This window comes from Ursus arctos, unplaced genomic scaffold (genome assembly GCF_023065955.2).
Source record: "Ursus arctos isolate Adak ecotype North America unplaced genomic scaffold, UrsArc2.0 scaffold_18, whole genome shotgun sequence".
In the NCBI taxonomy this organism is placed as follows: Eukaryota; Metazoa; Chordata; class Mammalia; order Carnivora; family Ursidae; genus Ursus; species Ursus arctos.
The window spans coordinates 11,728,136-11,750,678 of NW_026622852.1; the positions used below are offsets into that span (position 1 = coordinate 11,728,136).

At 42.8% G+C, this 22,543-nt stretch overlaps 1 protein-coding gene across 2 annotated transcripts in view; it reads left to right on the forward strand.

The window, feature by feature from the left end:
- The first annotated feature begins 4,411 nt into the window (after nucleotides 1-4,411).
- The window catches only part of SH3GL2 (SH3 domain containing GRB2 like 2, endophilin A1), a 205,331-nt gene continuing 187,199 nt past the window's right edge, over nucleotides 4,412-22,543 (forward strand). For both annotated transcript variants that reach the window (XM_026506484.4, XM_057313472.1), the window contains exon 1: nucleotides 4,412-4,583. In XM_026506484.4, coding sequence (XP_026362269.1) covers nucleotides 4,539-4,583 — 45 coding nt within the window. In that variant the 5' untranslated portion in view covers nucleotides 4,412-4,538. The remainder of the gene's footprint in view (nucleotides 4,584-22,543) is intronic.

Here is a 22,543-nt window from a genome sequence, read left to right on the forward strand (position 1 = left end):
AAACCAAAGGCCTGATTTGTAACTCAGAATGTCAGTGTCTTACAGGGAGAATTGACACTTGCTAAAGGCCTGAATTCCTTGCCACTCATTCTGCCCACCGTCGTCTGAGAAGGAAGCCCGATGCAGAGCTTAGCAGCGAGAACCATTGGACGGTGTGCCCAGATGGAGAGAAGTTCGGCCTGTTCCAGGCTTTCTGACCCTCCGCTGGATTGAGTTTTTAAAATTTCAATTGGCCCATCTCTAGTGGGTGGTTATACTATCTGCTAGGAGTTGTAAAAACGAAGATAGGACCCTGCATTCAAAGGCGTAAGAATCTTATATATCAATACCTACGATTCGTGTTAGACCAAGTCATGCAGAGGCACATGATCATTCAGGATTCCAAAAGGAAGAGAGGCCATGGGGTCTGAAGGTTGGGGAGACACTTCAAAGGAGTGGCACTGGAGCTGGGCATTGGAGCTGGCAAGATTTTTCTAGGGAAGTTGGAAGCATTTCCCGCTGGGCTGTAAATAATGAAAGGGGTCCAGATGTGAGAGCCTAAGGTGAGCCCCCCACCTGCTTAAGTCCTCTCCTGCTTTTCCTGAGATTGGATTAACAGGGTTTAGCCAAATGAAGTTTTTTCAGGGAGAAGCCCCTGTGCTTTGAAGAGGACTAAGGTAAGGGGAGGGGAGAAGCGAGGGGGGAGAAAGACCTATGCATTCCACCTCCAAGAGACGAAAAAAAAGTGTGCTTCTCTCTGTCCATTTGTTGTAGGGTGGGTGTGGGTGACCAACCGGGGAGCCAGGCCATGAAGGTGTCCTCCCTTCATTTCCCGGCTCTAGGAAAGGGCTTGTTAGTCCCATCCAGGCCGGCCGAGTGGGGGCCCAATGGTCCTGGCAGCATCCAAAGGCCCAAAACCTTGTGTTAAGTGCCGTCCACACCAGGGAGCTGTCTGGGTCCTGCGCAATCCATGCCTTAATGCAGGGCTTTCTGGTGAAAGCTCTTGAACATCAGACCCAAAGTGGCAAGGATACAGCATCAGTGACAGTGATACATTGTTCCATTTTTCATTCCCATCGGTATTTGTTAACACTGACTGGAAGCTCTGCCCTGAATTGAGGCTGGAGGCTGGAGTTGGAAAAGTGAACGATGGATGAGGAAGTCACTTCTTTTCCTTGCTTCTGTTTTCTCATCTGTAAAAGAAAACGGGCAGGATTTAATGCCTTTGTTTTGCTTTGTCTCTTGCACTCCGTGAGCTCATACATAAAATCAGGAGCAGTTGGCCGTTGTGTGGGCGGGAGGAGAGGCATCAGGGGCTGAAGGGAAAAAGATGAGAGCTTCGGCTTATTCCTTGCCGCCTTGGAACGAGGGGCCCGCTGAAAGGTGCCAGGGACGCAGCAGCTCTGTGCAAACTAGAGGTCTGGTATTTGCCAGAAGCTTTGGCATCATGCAAGGAGAAGTAGTGCATAAATGATGTGATGGAATTATTGCTGACCATGAATTTCCTGTCCAATTAGTGAGGTGCTGTGGGGGTTTCATTTAATTGGACCTTTCCCGAGCCATCTAGGTTTATTTACCATTTTACATTGATTTGATCTCAGGGGAAGAGAGGGCAGCATGTTGAATTACAACAACCTTTTATGAAACAAAGTTCTTCCTTGTTGACCTTTGATTCCCCTTTCCCTACATTGTGCTTCTGCATTTCTCTGTAAAGCCTGTGTTACAGCTTCTTTGCAACCAAAGAGGGCACTCCTGTTTGACATTTTCCAATGTCTGGTGCATTCGTCCCTCTGCATTCAAGTGACAGCAAATGTCTGGCAGGGTTTTCTGAGTTACTGGCCTGGAAGCTCCTTGGGGTTCAAGATCAGTCCATACGCATCTTGGCATCTCCCTTACCATCCCCCAATGCCTCCTACCATGATGGCTGCTAGTAGGAGGAGCGCAGCAAATCTCTTCCAAAGGCAACGTCTCAAAGGTCTTCCTAGGTACACACTGTGGTCAATAGAAATAGTGGATTCACACAAGATCCAGGGGCTACCTGGCAGAATTCACCACGGTTTCAAAAGGACTGAAAGTCCTTTCTGCCGAGGCAGTTCCTTTGATATATAGCAGGATAAGCATTCTAAGTCTGTGGATGAAGAACCAGGGAAAGAGAGAGACTTGTTTTCATTTAATTTGTGTTTCAGGTAAGTGTCCCGAGTCCGGAGCTTCTCCAGGTCCTCATTTCACACCTGTCACAGTTAGACACCAGAGCTCACGAACCCCAGGCCCTTTTGCTTTGGAGAGCAGTTGTTCTCTCTCCCAGCAGCTTCACCGAAGCCCATTCTTCTACCAAAATGTTCCATTGTTCAGATCAGGGAGCAAGTAGGAAGAATGAGCCGTAAAATACTTTTTCTATTATGTAATGAGAAATGAGTAATGAGAAATCATTTTAAAACTTGGGAGAAGAGAGACAAAAGTTGATTCCTAGTGTCTCTACACTAGCCCCTTGGTTTTCAGTGTGGTCACCAGAGCGGAGGGGAACTTGTTAGAAATGCACGTTCTTGGGCCCCACCCAGAACTAGTGAATGGGAAACTAGGAATGTGGGAGTTCGTGCTTTAACAAGTCCTCCAGGGGATTCTGATCCGAGCTAAAGTTTGAGAACTGCTCCACCAGCACAACCATGATTAGCATTTTATGCATTCGTTTCCTGAGTGCATGCGTGTGTGTGTGTGCATGCAGGCTTCACTAAACAGAGTACAAAAGCAGTCACTGTAACATTATTACCCCCCAAATTTCTCTTATCTAGAACCCCACCTCCATAGGCAGGAAGTACAAACAATTGTAGAACTTCCTAAAGTCAAGAATCTGGCAATCCCCACGGTGGCCTTACGGGTGTGAGTAAACGGGCTACCTCACGGGGCCTCAGTAAAGTCACCTTGAAGGTTGTCCTGAACTCCGGTGGATCAGTAGTCCCGCTGTTTCTTGGCAGGATTTTGTCTTTCCTTGTTTGATGTCTGTCTGGCAATCTGTTAGAATCTCGTAGGCATCACCAGAGCTTACCTTCACCCTGTCTAGCTGATAAGAAATGTGCAGGTGAGTAGGCCAGGGTGTGTATGGTCCTGTGTGGAGCCACCATTCCCTCGGACGGTCAGGCCTGGGGGTGAGTCTGCTCACTGCTTCCGTGAGACTGCCAAGAAGAAAATACATTTACCCAAAGTCCGGTTAGACTTTTTGGAGGAATGAAACAGGCAACTTACTTCATGGACATTTAATGACAAAAAATAAAATACACATGGGCCATGGAGTCTAGGGGAGCAGGGAGCAGGGGGTGGGGAGGTAAATGGAAGGTGTTCCCAGCACTCCTCTTCGGCCATGGGTTCTCTTATTCATACTTATTCACCCACTTACCCTGGCTTGTCACTCTGCCTTCTCCTTACAACTTAGGTCCCTATGTGGGGACGGCGTTCGAGTTCTTTTCTATGGGCTTCTCAGTCCAAGAAAACCCAGGGGAAGTGACTAGTCACCAAGAACACGGAAGCCACGTGGTGCTGCTCTCCTACAAATCAATCTAATTGCATCGGTATGTAGCTTTAGTCCAGCAGTATATACGTTGTTACATACGTAGTACGCGCACGATTTAGTATTATGCTTTTTCATGCATAATGCTTAGATTGAAAATCCTAAAACCGCTATCATACGTGAATGCCGAGTTCATATTCGGGCTTTTCCGTACGTGTAATCAGGATTAAAATGCTATTACGGTTGTAAAATCCCACATTCAATTCTGTTCACCTGGCCAGCTTTAAGGTTTAAAATTTGTTTTTCTTCTTAAATTGTCATCGGACCTAATACAATGAATTAAAAATAAAAAATAAATTTAAATAAGAAAAAAAAGCTCACGTTGTTGGCTTTCCCTGATGTTTTGGAGGCTTACGAGAGATATTGAAACCAGGAACCAGGGCAGAACATGTTCTCTGTGACCAACCAAGTGGGTGCAAGGCAGAGAAGGAGCAAGGACTTATTCATTACCCCAGAGAGAATGCCTCCTTTCCAGGCGGCAGAGAGACCAGGCTCAAAGGTCAGACGGGCCAGCTTCAGGCTGTGCCTTGCGGCTACCTGGAAGCCCAGCAAGTCACCTGAGTCGTGCCGGTGCCTGGGCTGCCAAGCTGCGGCGACCGGCCCGCAGTCCGCGGGGGCACAAACCACACCAGCTGGGTGTGGGAACGCCCTTGGCGCTCTAACTAGGCTGCCCGCCCGCGGGTGCCGTGGAGCCAGATCTCGGCGGTAGGCGCACAGGTAGCGCTCGCCGCAGCACCTGCCCCGCCAGCCCCGCGCTCGGGGCGGGGCTTCCCGCGTCCCCTTTAAGAGGCCGCATCACCCGCCCCTGACGTCAGGGTGTCTCTCCGCACGAGTCCGCGTCCCGCGTCTCTCCGCGCCCCCGCGCCCACAGCCCCGGCGGCGGCACGACGAGCTGCCGCCCGGCGAGCGCGCCGCCCGGTTCCGCCCTCCTGTCCCGCTCCGCCGCCGCCTCTTTCCGGCCCCCACACTCGCAGCCGTCCGCGCGTCCTACCGCACCATGTCGGTGGCCGGGCTCAAGAAGCAATTCCACAAAGCCACTCAGGTAAGGCGCGTGACAGGTGCGCCGCGGGGCGGTCCCGGACGGAGCCGCGAGGGGCGCGCTAGGCGCCTGCAGCCAGCGGGGAGCGCGGGGACCCCGGCCTGTGCCCAGCCCGCCCTCGCCGCGCCCCGCATCGCCCGCCCCGCCCGCCGCGGTAGCGGCTCGGGGCATCCGGGGGCTGGGAGCCAGCCCTAGGTCCCCCACCCCCGGCTGGGCGAGGCGCTGCGGACGCCCGTGAGTCCCTGGCGTCCCGCCTGGTCGCCCCGCGAGCCGCCCCCGCACCGACCCGCGCGGGAGCGGCCGGGAGGGTCGGCGGCTGCACGGTCGCCCCGGCGTGCAGGTGCCCCAGAGGCGCGGCGGGAGATTATGTAAAGTCGTCTCTTCCCCGGTGACCTTGCGGTGTTGGTGCCCCCAGCTGTCCCGGGATGTGCTGGCACGAGCGGTGGCCCGCACGGGGGCTGACTGCGGTGATGTCCGCGGTCTGCGCTCTTCCACTGTGGTTTCTGAATCTCTCCTTCCATGTTGTCCCCAGGCTCCAGAGCAGTGGGAGGATGGGGCTTCCTTCTGGGAAGCTCGTGCATTAACTTTTCCTTGGAGAACTCGGTGGTGAAACTCCTTTGAGGCCAAGGCTTGACCAGCAGTTTGTGTGTCTTTAAGCATTTCCCATGGGTTATATAGCTTTAACATAATCAAATCATCATTTATTTCTAAGTATTATTTTTAGTGAGCCTTTTACATCTCGAATGTATCCATATTTCTCCATATTTCTCTGTGGGGTTAATAAGCTGTGATTACAATTTATTTAATTCACATTCTAATAACTTGAAATCTCCTTGGGCTCTGTTGAATTTTACATAGGGAAAGATAAGTGCATACTTATAATGTGACCTATTTCTTATGTAATGAGGATGGTTACTATTTTTTTTTTTTTTACCCTTCTGAAACAGTTTAGTTTAAGGGAACTTTAGCTAAGGACTTTGTTGATTTCTTTAAATATTTCTCATAACTTAGCCTTAAATATTTTTCTCATAGATTAGTCTTGATTAATAGTCAGTTTTCTTATAATTTCTCAGAAGTAGTGAGGTTTTTCCCAGGCTACCACAATACCAACCCTGCTTAAAACCACATCCAGAAAAGGTGAGGGTTGTGTTTTACAGAATCTTGTATAAGTTAGGGGAACAGATGCAGCATGAAATTAATCTCGTGTGCATCCACATGCTGTCTCTGTCACCATAGGCTTGCCTTTGTGCAGTTTTATCTGTTAGTTTGGGAAATACAGAAAACTAAGATAATTTCAGTAAAAATAAGCATTAATGTAATTATTTTTGCTTTTCCAATTGGATCTGAGTCCTCTCTGACAGATGTTTGTAAATATATTTGTAAAAATATTGTTGGCGTAATGTGGAAGGCCTCTAATAACTGGATAATTCGAAATCCTTTAGGTTTACGGTACCGGCACATGTGCTGCCATAAATTCTCAGGCAGGACTTCTTTGAGGTCATTGACCTTTTTTAATTCCAGATACTTGTCACTTCTCTAAAGCAGACATGAGCACTGAATTTACCAACAGCACATCCCTTCTTCACTTTGATTCTGAAGACTTCCTTTGCAAATCTTGGTGCCCTTTAAAAGGCAGTTAGGAACGTTGGCAAAGGCTAAGGCTTGACCCTACCTCTGCTGTCAGTGGTCTCAAGCAAGCCATTTAACTTTTGAATGTGTCCTTGCTAAATGGGTGATTGATGTGAGTATAAATGAGTTTGTAGAATACACATTAAAAACTGTTCAATAAATGCTATTAATGTGAAGGATAATTTCACTAGTATAAAATACGGTCCTTTATATTAGTGACAATGACACATAAGAAATTATGGAAGCTAGACTCTTTGGTTTTGCTACCGCAACAAAAAAGGATGGCTTTGTTTCAGCCAAATCCTGAAGTTGTATGTAACACTGAAGTTCAGAATTGGATCTAGAAACTGGAATTGTGGTATGAAAGGACTTCTTAGATTGTTGGAGGAGGTCTGCTTGTGGCAAGATTAGTATTTATCACACCTGATTCAGATGCAGAATCACTGAGTCATTTTCTTTTTTACTGAAAAGCCTTTCATTTTAGAGGTGAAACAACACAAAATATCTTATCCATAACTTAATGGAGCATAATCTTAGAAAGCCACAGGCAAAGGTTATCCTTCCCGTGCGTGTATGTGTATCTGAAGGGTGTGTAAAGCCAGTGCTAATGTTTGCATGTGACAGAGATATTCGGGGAAATAACCATGTCCTATTTTTTAAGCCATTTTTCCATTCCCAGCTCCATGAACCTGATCTTATCCACAAAGTAAGCTTTACACCTAGAATTATTTCTTTTTGAGAACAGATACGCTGGAGTATGTGGCCAATGTTCTTAAGTGGAAGGCCCCTCTTCAGGCAAACATTTGTTTCTATGAAACTGAGTTTTTTGCCTATGTTAATGCAGGATGATATTTGTATTAAAACAGTATACCTTTGGTGTTTGACCACTAATTTGAAATCTCTGATTAGATGTGTCAAGGCTGTTCTCTTGGCTTAAAACTGATTATTTCTACCTTGTTGCAGACAATCATTTTTAACATCTCTGATATTTGGAGGTGAAAAAAATGCTTTTGCTAAGGACAATTTATTAGAGTGGAAAAGCCTTCAGCTTGAGAATATATTAACAGAGGAAAAATTGATCTTCATTTTACTTTAATATGCCTTACTACTTTATTGCTTACTGATATGATTTATTATGCAATTAGAATAAATAAGGTACTCTTTTTTTTACTGTTAAATAGGGCAAATGAATTTGTATTATTCTACTTTTACTGAGTTATATTGAGATTTCATTTTAGCATGAGTAATATCAAGTCTTTTCACTTGTGGGTTTAAACTGGCAACATATCAGTTAAAAATAGCTGTTTCCAATTAACATGATGTTTTTATAAAATCTATACTTATTTACTAATTTTTAAAATTACTTTGTCAAGCATTTATTGTGGACATACCTTTATAGTAAGAGGGGAAGGTTCATTACAGCGTAGAATTTATTAGGTCATTGTGTAATTCTCCAGAGCTGCCATAAAAAAGTATCAAATTGAGTGTCTTTAACAACAGAAATTTATTGTCTCACTCTTTTGGAGCCTTGATGACGGCGACCATAAGGCCATGCTCCCTCCAAAGGCCCTAGGCAGGAGTCTGTGTCAGGTTTCTTTCCTAGCTTCTAGTAGTTTGTTGGCAATCTTTGGCTTTTCTTGGTTTGTTTACACATCACCCTGATCTCTGTCTTCTTGTTAGCATGGTTTTCTCCTTGTCTGTGTCCAAATTTCCCCTCTCTCTAAGGACACCAGTCGTTTTTTATTGGAGGCCCACCCTACACCAGTATGATCGCATTTTAGCTTAAGTAATTACCTGTGCAGTGACCCTATTTCCAAATAAGGTCACATTCTGAGGTATTGGGGATTAGGATTTCAGCATATGGGGGCGCCTGGGTGGCACAGCGGTTAAGCGTCTGCCTTCGGCTCAGGGCGTGATCCCGGCGTTCTGGGATCGAGCCCCACATCAGGCTCCTCCACTAGGAGCCTGCTTCTTCCTCTCCCACTCCCCCTGCTTGTGTTCCCTCTCTCGCTGGCTGTTTCTCTCTCTGTCAAATAAATAAATAAAATCTTAAAAAAAAAAAAAAAAGGATTTCAGCATATGAAGTTTTTAGAAGGGGAGGGGAACATAGTTCAATCCATAATAGCCGTTATTTGTGTGAAAAGATTCACCACAGTGTTTTTCTAAATACTGTATTTAACATTAAAAGGACAATTCAGTCTGTAAATAATAACTTTATTACGTTGAATGAGATATGCTTTCTTCCTTTCAATGAGTTTGGTTAGGATTTATAACATTATAGACTATATATCTTCTATTTTTTGTTTTTTAAGAGATTTATTTATTTTAGAGAGTGTGAGAATAATGGGGAGGGGCAGAGGGAGAGAACCTTCAAGCAGACTCCCCGCTGACCATGGAGCCTGACACAGGGCTTGATCCCACCACCCATGAGATCATGACCTGAGCCGAAACCAAGAGTGGGGCGCTTAACCAACTGAACTATCCAGGTGCCCCCTTCTGTTTTTTTACCTGATAGAACTCATATTCGGTTAGATTGTGTGTTATGTAGAATATAGTCTGCTGCATGATTATGGTCCTGCTCAGATTCATTAACTGGAAAATTTTAATTACATTGGTATTATACGCCTTTCTGTTTAATCTCTGCATGCTTTTATCACATTTAAAATGCTATATTTTATATAGGTGCTTTGCCCTGGAGAATGTTGCATAAATCTGTTTAGGCATTTATTGTTTTGGTGAGACTTCAAACTTGTTAAGGTATTTATTAAATATTTAATATATATTTGATGTATTTAATATTATATATTAGCTTTGATATATATCTAATTAAATATATAATTAGTTATAACTTTGAAGTGAGGTTCTCAGTTCCTTAACTGCCTGCTGTAAGCAGTAAAACTTCTGCCGCCTTCAAAATCTCAAGTATGACCTACTGGCTGACACAGGTTTCTATACCTGCAGTCTTTGTCAGGTTCTTAACCTGGCGTCCATAATAAACCGTGGAGGGCCTATGTATTTTCTAAAATTATATGCCACATTTTATATGTGCATTTTTCTGAGGGAGAGGGTTTTTAGCCTGTCATCAGCTTCTTGAAGGAATTCCTAATTCCTATCCCGCCCTTTCCCCGATCAAAGTAAAAATGCTGTGTAACAAATTGATCATGTCCTCAGGAGAGAATGCGGTGGTTCTGACAGTAACAATCACAGCATCCACTCTATTACTGGGCTTTAGAATGTCTGTTCAAAAGTGCAGTCTTCTCTGAACTAATTTTAGGGGCAATCAAATATAAAAAACCTTTCCAGGGTGTCAGGATTGAATGAGATAATGTCTGTGAGAGTGCCATGCTTGCATAATAAGGATAACTTGAACCATGTTTAAAAAAAAAAAGGTGGTCAGTGAGCTCTAACTTACTGATACACTTGGCAAATGGACGTGTGGTGGGGTTTGAAATGAAAGTGGCTGCTGACAATAATATCCCTTGAGACTGAGATTCTTCTTGATTGAGTTTTTGTTGTTGACACAGTTACATTTTTTTGCAAGCCTTTTCCCCCCACAGTGATTCTCGTGTGTGTGTGTGTGTGTGTGCGTGTGTGTGTGTGTGTTTTAAGGATTAACTTATTTATTTGAGAGAGAGAAAAACCGTGCGAGTGTGTGCACGTGCTAGGGGGAGGGACAGAGGGAGAGAGAGAATCCCCAAGCAGACTCCTCACTGAGCGCAGAGCCTGACCTTGGGCTCCATCCCAGAACCCCAAGATCATGTCCTGAGCTGAAATCAAGAGCTGGCCACTTAACCGACTGAGCCACCCAGGTGCTCCATTCTTTAATGTTTTAAATTGAATTTATATGAGTTTTGGTTTTAGTCTACTTGAAAAATTTTGATGTACCTCTCAAATTAATTAGAAATACCCCTGAAAATGACATCAAGACTTGGGGGAAATGGTTAATGTTTTGAGGAAAAGATATCATGTGGGAGGGAGGGACTTAATGTTGGGGCATGAGGATGGGGACTTAAGCTTGCAAAGCAGAGGCTATTCTGCCAAGTCCCTTGTGAGGCATTCATATTTCCAGGGCTTCACGCAATCCCAGGGCTTTCATTGGAGTTTGTAGCTTGAGGAAGTGAGAGAGGAGGGCAAGACTTATTGCTAAGTGAATAAGGAGAATTGGGGGAGGTGGAGTTTAAGAACAGCTCCAGTGTTTAAAGGAGTGGGGATTTCCTTCAGAAGTTAAGGCCAGATAGGCAAGATTCTGGAGGATAAGAAATCAGAAGATTTCCTTGACTTCTCTTTTTTTTCCTTTCTATTCTTTTGATCCTTTATACCTTTGTTCTCTTCTGCATGTGGCACCAAGAGGGGACACAGGAGAGGCTCAGGAAAATGAAGTTGGTTAAACTCACAGGTTTTAGGGAGACAGAGTCGCTGCATCCTTGAGGGGGCTGCATAGAGGAGGGCCAAGAGAGTGGGCTCAGCCAAGCAGGTGGGGAGCCGAGAGAGTGAGAAGACCAGTGGGTAAGTGCTTTCATTGGAGTCAGGGTGAAGTACACAAGAGAAGGCAGAGGGGATTTCCTTGGTGCATTTGAATGTTACTAGGTCACAGGGGCAGGCAGAGAAAGGAACTTGTGGTGAGGCCCGCCTTATCCCAGTGGTACACTTGGTCACCTGGGTGGGTTGCTCACAGCTTGCATATGTGGGGATGTTAAGGCAGCAAGAAACAAAATATGAAGAATTATAATTTTACAGGACAGCCTCAGTTTGTTTGTTTTTGTTTTTTGGTTTGGATTTTCTTTATTGCCCTAATCCCTTTGGAGTCTAAATGTTTAAAAGTGATTTATATGGTCTATAATGGACAATGAAGACTAAGAAGAGAGGTGTAGCTATTACCTATTAAATTGTCATGATTGTTAAGACCCTGTCAAGTGCTCTTGCAGACTATCGATAAAATATTTTCAAATGACAATAAATCATCAGCTGAGTCTGATGCTTCAGGAAATAAATTTACTGTTATGAAGACTTTACATTTAGTACAACTTCTAAATTTGGAGTATGATATTCTAGTTGGGTTGCTCTCACCTCCTTCTCCCCAGCCCCAGGTCAGATCGTATATGGCATGGGTGACTGTGGAGGAGCTTTCTATAATTTGTGACGACCAGCCAGCTCCTGAGAGGATTGTTGAGATGCTTAGGTCTCTGAAGGACCACGAGGCAGTATTTTGTGGCCTCTTCTGAATAATGATATTGGAAAGAAATAGAAATGTCTTTCTTATAATTCAAACTGAACTTTCCCCGTAGATCTTAATTGGAGCAGTTCCATAATGCTAATATCTCAGTATCAAAGTACAAGACTTGTTAGGCACATGCGGCTAGCCTGCCTATGCTTTTTTTTTTTTTTAAAGATTTTATTTATTTATTTATTCGACAGAGATAGAGACAGCCAGCGAGAGAGGGAACACAGGCAGGGGGAGTGGGAGAGGAAGAAGCAGGCTCATAGCGGAGGAGCCTGATGTGGGGCTCGATCCCAGAACGCCGGGATCACGCCCTGAGCCAAAGGCTGATGCTTAACCGCTGTGCCACCCAGGCGCCCCCTGCCTATGCTTTTTAATGTTCAGGAAATATCGTCCACAGCGAACACTCCCATTGGGGAAGGAAAGAATGGGAGTCATCGCAGTTATCGTCCATACGGTGATGTCACATGGGTACGCACTGTGAAGTCCCAGCTCCTAGAGTAGAGGAAGTTCCTTGGTTTTACCCTGGTTCTGTAATCAGGAAGAACTCTTTTGTTCTGTCTTCTCTCTGGCCAGAATCTAAAGAGGGTGACAGGGAGTGTGACCTCTGTGGGAGCTGCAGACCTTCTTTAGTTGGCTTCCTGTTTATTTAATATTTGTGGGTTGTTTTACAGTTACAGGCTTTCACTACTCATGGCTCATGGCTGATTTGACCCATAAAATTCCTTCAAAAACTTAAGAGACTTCTGATCTGTTTTCTTCTTGTCAATTCCATCTGCTAGTTACTACAGTAGAATGTGTTTGGTTTCCATTGATCCAGTGGATCTTTTTTCTATGTTATTTCAGCCGGTAAGTTTGGTTGTGTTAATCTGAACTTTGCAAGAGTGCTTCGTGCTTTGGTTTAACCAAGAAGTCTTAAGGGATGTTGATTGCTCATAGCTCTTTTCATTCTTTCTTTCCTCATTATTTGCTTCAGGGATCCAGGATGACTGGGGGGTGGAGTTGGGTTCTTCCATCTTTAACACGTGGTTTTCAAGATTGCCAAAGGGAAAGACTATGTTGGAAGGAGCATGGGAGATTTCTGTGGCCCAGGCCTGGAAGGAGAGTGTGGTAGGCAGGATGCTAAGACCCTCAGTGACCCTCCCTCTTGTATTGTCGCCTCCTCTTTGAGTGAGAGCCATCCTGTCACTATGAAAAGATGTCCCTCCTGAAATTGTTACTTTATAAGGGAAAAGGGAGAATATACATTTGGGATTAATCCAGTCATACGAACCCGTTAAAAGCAGAGCATTTTCTCTTTCTGGTAGTGGAAGGGGAAGTCTAAAAGATTGGAAGCATGAGAAGGACGTTAGATGTGCTATTGCTGTTAAAGATGGAGCCCCATGTGAGAAGGAATGTACTCAGCCTCCAGGAGTAGAGAGCAGATTCTATTTTATTTTATTTTATTTTATTTTATTTTATTTTATTTTTTAAAGATTTAATTTTCCAGAGAGAGAGTGAAAGAGAGCACAAGGAAGGGGCGTGGCAGGCAGAGGGAGCAGCAGACTCTCCACTGAGCAGGGAGCCAGATGTGGAACTCGGTGCCAGGATGCTGGGATCATGACCTGAGCCAAAGGCAGACGCTTAACTGACTGAGCCACCCAGGCGCCCCGAGAGCAGCATTTAGATGGCAGCCAGCAAGGAAACAGGGACCTTAGACCCACAGTCTTAAGGACCTGGATTCTGCCAACAAACTGAATGGAAGAGAATTCTTTCCCAGCATCTGCAGTGAGGAGCCCGCTCTAGATCTGCCACCTTGATCTTGGCCATGTGAGACCCTGAGCAGAGAACCCAGTGATGCTGGCCCAAACTTTTGACCTGTAGAACCGTGAGCTAATAAATGACTACAGTTTTTAAGCTGCTAAGTGTGTGATAATTTGTTATGCAACAACAGAAAGTTAATAGAAAAAAACAGTCACTTCTGTTTATGTTCAGTTGCCTGGAACTTATAACATAGCCAAACTATGGAACTCCTAAGTGCAAGGAAGGCTGGGAACTGTAGTCAAACAGTGTACCCAGAATGTAGAAGGAGTGTTGGTAAGAAGCTAGAAGTCTTTGTTCTCTTGTGCCTGTAATACACTCGTTTGCTTGTGTGCTCTTGAGTATACACACACATACATATACACAAAATACACACAATTTAAGTGTAATTTGCTGAATCAACTTTTCTTATAATGTAAGGTTCTGTGTTCCATATGTCTTTTTAAATACATTTGATATTTTATAGGTTTAGGTTTTTTGATGTTTAGATGTTTTCCTCTGATGAAACACATGCTTCTTTTTGTGTTTCCTGATCAACTGTAAATAGTGAGGCTGTTAATTTCTGAGCAGCCTCTTAGCCTGGTAGTACAGTGACAGCTTCATTGACCTTGGAGTGGAGAAACTGTAGAACATGGAGGAGTTTTTGGAATTATTAGTCTCCATCAAAGCATCTGGGATTTTTACTAGTGAGAGTAGAGTGGTCGGCTGTTCACGCTACATCTGTTTCTGTGCTTGTGGAAGGCCTGTGGCAACACAGACACAAATGAAATGCCCTTATTGAGTATGGGCATATGAAACAGCTACATGGTAATGAGAAGCTGTTCATTAAGTGATTGGGGATTGCAGGTGCACGTGGCACACTTTGCGTTGTTTGTCTGTGTATGTTAGTTCCATGCTCTTGGACGTGATTTGCAGATCCATAGCCCTGAATGATTTTCTAAATGCAGCTGGTGGACAGTGCCAGGCATATTTTGGAAAGGATGAAGTCTGGCACCCTCAGATGTCCTGTAAGGATGTGGTATCAGTTGGGTAGCTTGGCTGGGAGAGAATAGTCAGGCATGGTCCCTGATGAAGTAACCTGAAGGTGAAGTGTCTTGTTGGAATTGATTCCAGAGTAGATACAGCTTTCACCCTTATTCTCTGTGATTGCTGCCTACTGAAGCGACCCTGGTGTGCTGCTTCATGTTGAGTGAATGCTGCATATGGTGGCTTGCTGGACATATTTATATTGTTTATTAAACTGCTTAAGTGGCTATTTCTATACAAGACCTACAAACCCAAACCCTTTGCTGGCTGTGGCCTTCCTCCATCATGTTTGTAGACTGACTAACGTAAGTACTTTATGGAGGTGTTCCTCATGAATACCACCATCACGATTTTACTCATGAAAGTTGATATCCTATTATCTAGAGATTCTGTTTTGCTTCTTAATTTCAACCTTGCACCTGAGTTGTATCTCTTTCCCCTTTAAACTAAGTTTAACAGGGGCGCCTGGGTGGCACAGCGGTTAAGCGTCAGCCTTCGGCTCAGGGCGTGATCCCGGCATTATGGGATCGAGCCCCACATCAGGCTCTTCCGCTATGAGCCTGCTTCTTCCTCTCCCACTCCCCCTGCTTGTGTTCCCTCTCTCACTGGCTGTCTCTATCTCTGTCGAATAAATAAATAAAATCTTTAAAAAAAAATTAAGTTTAACAAACACAATTGTTTGTCATTAAGCTCTTTCCTGTTTGTCTCATCCACTACTCTCTGTGCGTCTTTGGTCCCTTTGAAACTCACAAATCCAAAACCTTTTGATTTTCCACTGTTTTTGGTCATTACCTTCACCTTAAACCCAGTCCAGATTTTTCAGAGAGATACTTACAGTGCTCATCATTCATCTCGTCTCTAAGTTTCTTTATGTAGACATGGAAACCACCTTTTTCCTAGCTCCAAGAGAAGCTGGGAAAACTTGTCATTATTTACAGAATTTAGATGATCACAAAATACTTGAACATTTTAGATGCATTTCATTTTTTACAAGCTCTTTCACCTTTTTATGTCTCAGATGTACACATTTAAAGAATTTTGATCCATTTTTACCATAAACTACCTTAAATAAAGGATGTCTTATACAGTTTATCATAAAATCTCTCAGTGTATTTGTCTAAATTTTGATGATTGTTACTGTACTTTTATGAGGCAATGAATTATGCTGATATCTTGTGATATGTGTTGGTTTGCCTTTTATAATCTAAATTCTTGGTGTCTGATGTCACTGTATCTTCTGGTTGCTACCATGAATGACTCAAGTGAATTGAGGCAGTCAACTTTTGTAGACTCTTTCCATATGGCTATGGTGATATAATTTGTCCCCCCCTTTTGTTACTCAGTTTTATCTTCATGAGTTTTGGGCATCTGTAGTCATCTTTACATTATTGACTTTACTTTAAAAACGAATCATTATATCGTTTTCATAAATGGAAAAACCACTGTCACTTTTCATAAATAGAAGTTTAGGAATCATCGTACAAAAAATGTTAAATCCTAGATACTCTTGCTGGAGTAAATCTGTGAGCTTGAAGTTTACTCTGCTTTTGTTTAAAAAGGAGATTAACATATAAGATAAGTAGCACATATCCTGATGATACACTGAGACCTCATCCCTCACTAAATCAGAATAACTGAAAGAAGAATAAAGTGAATTACCTTCACTGAGGGAATCAGTGTTATTAAGGACACACGTCTGCACCAACAGTATTGTTCAAAACTTGCCCCCTCCCACAATCTATTTAAATGGTTGGCTATTTTTAGCCTATCAGGGTATTTTCTGCCCATGACAGGGGATGTAATTATGGATCCTAAAAGGTCACTTGCTTAGAGCAGCACTGAGTCACCTGTCCTCATGTTCGGAAGGGAGGCACAGGTGTACTTCAAGAGAAGATCTTGAAATCATTTAGAAAATGGTGAAAGGCCACACATTGTGAAGCTGTATAGAACATGGTCAGCAAGAGCCCAGGCTTAGAAGCCCAGAGACTTCAGATCTTATAATTTCCCCATCCTAAGGACCCGTGAGACCTCAGACAAGTCACTTGATTGCAACTCGTTGTCATTGCTGAGTCCCACAGTTGCGGTAATATGGTCTTGGGCATGAGTTTAGTTTCTGACATTTTATGCTTTGGTCTTGTTCTCCTCTCATTCATTATCTAAGTGTCTCTATAGTGATCTTTCTAAAGAGCAAATCTAATGTTGCTCCTCTGCTTAAAATTCTTCAGTGGCTCCTTATGGCTTTTGGCACAAAGCATAAGAATCATTAAGGAGTGTGGAGTGTGATCTGACCCCTGTTTACCAGTCTAGTCTCTTGGCTCACAGCTCTTTCTGTGTGTGCTTAGCTTTTACAGCTTTGTTCCACACAAACTTAACTTGCCTTTGAGCCTTTGCACCATGCTGACTCTTCGTAGAAATCCCCCTTCCCTCTTTTCTCAGTCTCAGCTTGCTGTTCTTTCAGAGAGATTTGTCTTTGCCTCATTTGGTGTGGGTCACATGCCCTTCCAGGTGCAATGAAAATTGCCCGTTACACTTCTTTTAAGCATAGCACTTGGCCCACTACACTGCAAGCACCTATTATTTTTTTGTTGGTATCCCGCAGGGTGGATATAAAGAAGAGACTCTGTCTTTGCTGTTCTTCATTGTGTCCCCAGTGCCTGGGGTATCATAGTGGGCATTCAACTAATGTTTGTTTTCTGTTTATCCATACTTATATGTATTTAGAAGGGGTTATCCTATGCATCTCTTTTTAATCTGCTTATTCTGCTTAAAAATACATCATATATTTTTAAGAGTTTATTTAAATGTGAAATTGAAACATGCTCTCATAAAATTGTAGGTTTTAAATAAACTTTCCTAACTGTAAATATGGCTAGCATGGCTGGGTACTTTTTTAAGTCATTAACTACTTATATATAACAACCCTATGAGGTTGCTACGTTATTATCCCCATTTTATAGACAAGGAAACTGAAGCTCAGAGAGGTGAAGTTGCCCAAGGTTATAAAGCTTCAGAGGCAGAGCCAGGATTTAATCCAGACCAGCTGATTTCAGAGCCAGTAACTGCCAATAATTCTCAACTCTGAGTTTTATTCCAGTGTTAAAGTTGAACTAAGAACTATCTAAAAGCACTGGGTAAACAGTAGGATAAAGATAAACACCTTAGTAGAAAAATCAGAAAAGAATATGGAAAGGCAATCCATGAAAGAACTACAAGTGGCCAGGATACAAACATAAGAATCATGGAAATTAAATAGCAACATGTGACGTTTTTCATTGTTTAGATCAGCATGGATGAGAAGGATGGTAACATTCTGAGTTGGCCAGGGTGTAAGAACATGCATTCTCATTTGCTGGAGGAGTGTAAACTCTTGTAACACTTCAGGGGATCAACAGGTCTCTTCTTTGTAACTCGTTTTTTAGGAATCTATCTAGAGAAAAATAAATGCATAAACATGCAAAACTTGGTATACAGTTCTTCACTTTGGTAGTTATTGTAGTGAAAAATTGGAAACAATGTAAATGTCAGATGATACGAGATGGGGAAGTAAATCATGGTATGTGTGTATTATGGAGTATCTATAGCCATTTTATCCATGGGACAGTATTTGTTGATGCAGTCATGATAATTGCTAAGTGAAAGAAACATTAAATGCATTAAAATGCATTTGTAATAAGCCTACTATTGGAAAAGGAGCGTTAAAATAGTAGCTAAAATATGCTGAGAACTTATATACCAGGCGCTGTGCTGCTATATTGCTATAATATTTGTTTCTACATTTCCTTCCTCATCTTTTTTAAGTTATTATGTTTATCACTAAATTTTCTTTCTACCCTATCATCTTTACTGCTTATTCTCATCCCCACTTCTTCAGGTTAAAAGGAAAACATGGAATAGAAGAATCTTTAAGAAATCAGTGAAATTGGGAATAAGCCCCGTTTCCAGCCAAGTTCTGAAGCTATAAGCCAACATGTGTTTACTCCATTAGGCATTTGGTTTAAGAGTAGTAAAATGCCTGCCTCACTCTCCAAAGAGCCCTGAATTAAATTGTGCTGCCTGGGTTTCTTCTGAATGCATGGCTGCATTTCTTATTTCTCTAAGAAGTGTAGGAACCTCATAAATAAGAATGTTGCTAGTGACTTTTGCTGGTATTTCCTTTAAATAAAGATACCCCCCTCCCCACCCAGATCCCTAGTCTTATCCTTAGGAAGGAGTGTGTCATGGTTTTGTATTTTGCATAAAGGAAGAAGGGCAGCTAGGACATGTATAGTATAGGAGAGTATTTCTGCAAGATATTCTCAGTAATTTGGTGCAAGATGTTCATTCTCGTTCTCCAGTCCTTATATACCAGGAGGCTCTGGTCAGTTCTTAGCTTCTTGGAAAAAGGCCTGTAGACAATGCCATGCCAGCAAAGAAGCATGAGGTGAGGTGGAGACACCCTAAGAGGACAGGAGGCGTCCCGCGTGATACTCTTTGAACTTGAGCGCAGAATTCTGTTAATAGCCTTTGGTGGGCTTCTTTTTTGAGGACAGAAAATATGAAGTTTAGGAAGCCATGAATGGAAAAATGATACCTCCTTCTTTCCACCCTGAACAAAATAGAACAGAATGGAATGACCATGACCATGAAACACAGTCTCAGTAATGAGATGGGCAAGTCACTTTCAGCTTCCTCCCAGAGAGGACACATCTGGCAAGATCAGCGGGAGCACCGAGGGTGGCTGCTGGTTGGACACAAGTGTGCCTTTATGGATGGTTTGGCTTTCTCTGGGGCCTGGCACTCTTTAATGGCTTCAACGAAAAGTGCTTCAAGCGCTGAGACAAATAGGCTGTGAAGTCATTTCTGGAGTAAAGCTTGTTTTTCCAGTCTCTGCAGAATCTCTGCAAACTTCTGGAGCCAACACTAGCTTGTAAGTTGAGAAACGGAGGCGAAGACTGTCTCAAGAACTTAGTTTTCTTGCCTAGTAATCTGACGGAAGCCTATGTTAAGCTGATGCTTTTATCTTCTGCAAAACTTCAGGTTTTGGTCCTCTTAAGTTTTTATCGATTTCAGCTTTTAAAAGTACCACCATACAAGAGTGATTTTTGAGTTAAGGTCGATGTAACATAATGGAACTATGTTACCTATACATTCTGTACTGTGTCCCCCTTAGGTGCCTCTCTTAAGAGTGGAAGAGTTTTGCAGGAAACTTGTCTCATAGTTGGGCATTACTAGTGGAAGGTGAGGTGTGTGTCTGATTTATAAGTTTTTAAGTGCAGCTTATTAAGATAGGTTTAATAAGCTAGTCAAGAAATTATTTTGATTTAAAAACTCTCTTAATGCAAGATAGATTCTTTTTTTAAGGTGGGCTCCATGCCTAGAGTGGAGCCCAACACAGGGCTTGAACTCATGACCTTGAGATCAAGGCAGAGCTGGGATCAAGAATCAGGCACTTAACCGACTGAGCCACCCAGGTACCCCCAAGACAGATTCTTATTTGTATCAGTGCGTTAGTGTCCTCTGGTTCCTGAGTGGACTGTTGAAACTATGAAGTCCTGATTTATAGAGAAACCATGGGCTGGAAAAGGGTGTGCACCTCTACTTCTGGGGATTACATGGCTTCACTTTTGCTCATATCATCATTTTGAAGATGCTCCGCCTTGGCCTCCTGCTCCCTTTGGTTGTGATTCTGACCCCAGCCTAGCATCTCTGCACGTGGTTGAAAACCACGGAAGTGGTTCTCAAATCTGACTGTGCATCTCACGGGGTTCCCACCACTGGAAGCTCTGAATTAGATTTGAGGAGGGCCACACACATTACTTAAAAATAAGCCCTGACAACTCCTTAGCTTTAGAGACAGCTATCCAGAGTCTTCTGTTAAATATTCTATTGTTAGGTAGAAAGCAGGGGAGAGACTCATACCAAGCCCATGTAAGTTTGAGAAATACTGGATCAGACAAACGTAAGCATGTTTCTGTGCTTCAGAACTTTCCAGAGTCTGATCATCATCAAATGTTCAAAATTCTTGAAGCAGCGTATGGTTATGTAGTTTCCCAAACGTAATCGATTAGTACATTCTCCTGCCTGTCCCCCCACTACTTTCTTCCTTTCTCTTCCCCCTTAGTGCATCTTCAACAAAAAATTAATAAAAGGTTCATTCTGAATGACTTGTACGTCAAATAAATAATAGTTCCCCTTTAAAAGTTCTTGAAGTTTGATTTTGATGTAGGTTTCTCTACAGCACTATTTCTATTTTGAAAGAAGTGTTAAGGTCTTTTGGATAATTTCTCTTGCCAAATAAAAGTTCTTTATTCATTATGTCAGATAATTAGATCGTTATGATTTAACTCTTTAAAAAATTAGCTATAGTATATTAATATTGTATTAATATAAAAATACTATATTAATGCTGTATATTACATTTCCATGACCTATTTATTTTATAACTGGAAGTTTGTACCTTTTGACTCCCTTTACCTGTTTTGCTCACCTCCCACTTCTGACAACTACCTGTCTATTCTGTTATCAGTGAGCTTGGTTTTTTGGTTTTGTTCCAGATTCCGTATGTAAGTGAATCATATGGTATTTGTCTTCCTGTGTCTGACTTACTTCATTTAGCACAATGCCCTCAGAGTCTGTCCATGTTGTTGCAAATGGCAAAATTTCGGTCTTTTTTATGGCTGAGTAATATTCTGGTGTGTGTGTGTGTGTGCATGTGCACGTGTGTACGTATGCCACATTTTCTTTATCTGTTGATGGAAACTTAGCTTGTTTCTGTATCTTTTTTTTTTTAATAAAGATTTATTTATTTATTCGACAGAGATAGAGACAGCCAGCGAGAGAGGGAACACAAGCAGGGGCAGTGGGAGAGGAAGAAACAGGCTCCTAGCGGAGGAGCCTGATGTGGGGCTCGATTCCAGAACGCCGGGATCATGCCCTGAGCCGAAGGCAGACGCTTAACCGCTGTGCCACCCAGGCGCCCCTGTATCTTGACTATTATAAATAATGCTGTGATGAACGTGGGGGTACATACACCTTTTTGAGTTAGTGTTTTCATTTTCTTCATATAAATACCCAAAAGTGCAATTGCTGGACCATAGGGTAAGTTCTATTTTTAACTTTTTGAGGAACCTCCATACCGTTTTCCACAGCGGCCGCAGCGGTTTGCCTTCCCACCAACAGTGCATGAGGGTTCCCCTTTCTCCACATCCTGGCCAGCATTTATTTCTTGCCTTATTTGATAATAGCCACTTTAACAGTTGTGAGGTGATCTCTCATCAGGTTTTGATTTGCATTTCCCTCATAATTAATGATGTTGAACCATCTTTTCACGTATCTCTGTTGGCCATCTGTGTATTCACTTTGGGAAAGTAATGATTTGACTCTAAGTAGTAACTACTTAGATAATTGCTTCACTAACTTTCATCTCAGACTGGAAACTCACACTAACTTTTCCCTCTTTGTTGCTGAATGTGGAGTGACACCACCGCACTTTATAGTGTGCGCATGCTTATTATACTACTCTAACATCTGTCTAGGGAGAAGGCATAGCGATACTGGACCACTTAGCATATGGGAAAATGGGGGCTTAGGAGCTTGCATGATGGTTCTGCATCAATGATGGTAATTATCACAAGGCTTTCTGTGCCTAAGCCACCGTTAGAAGTGCCAAATGTGCTGGTGGCAGCTGTGAGGGTAAGAAGCGAGAGAGGCAGTGCGAGGACATCGTAGGGAGGTTGGATGTCATTTCCCAAATACTGCAAGAAGCAATGGCTATAGACGGCCTACTCTTGCCTAAAACGCCATTTACAAATAGAGAAACTCATTCCCTTCTCACACTAGAAAGAACTTTGAAATATACAATAGTAGATTGTTCAGGAATGTTATGAGGACTGAGGAGTAAGTATTCAGAGGTTGCTTTTGGGTAACGTTGTGGGGAAAAAAGCTTTACGATATATTACTACTTACTTATTGAAGAGTAATTAAGAGATGTTACTGAGTTACAGATAGGTCAGTGCAAAGGCCTTTAGCCACTGTGCCTTGTAATGTTTATTATATAGTTGTTGTATCTAATACATGGGATCTTTTTTTTCACTGTTGTTAATTACACTGTTGTTAATTACTGTCCCGTGGATGACTGAAATTGCTCAGAACTGGGGCTCCTCTGTGGGGAATAGACTTTATTCCAGTTTACATTCTCAGTTTGACTTCCTAGGTTCCCTGATTACAACGACTTATGTCTACTCGGTACAGTCTCATATTTTATATTGAGGTTATTAGTCATGTAGAATTTTCTGAGGCCAAATCGATCCCT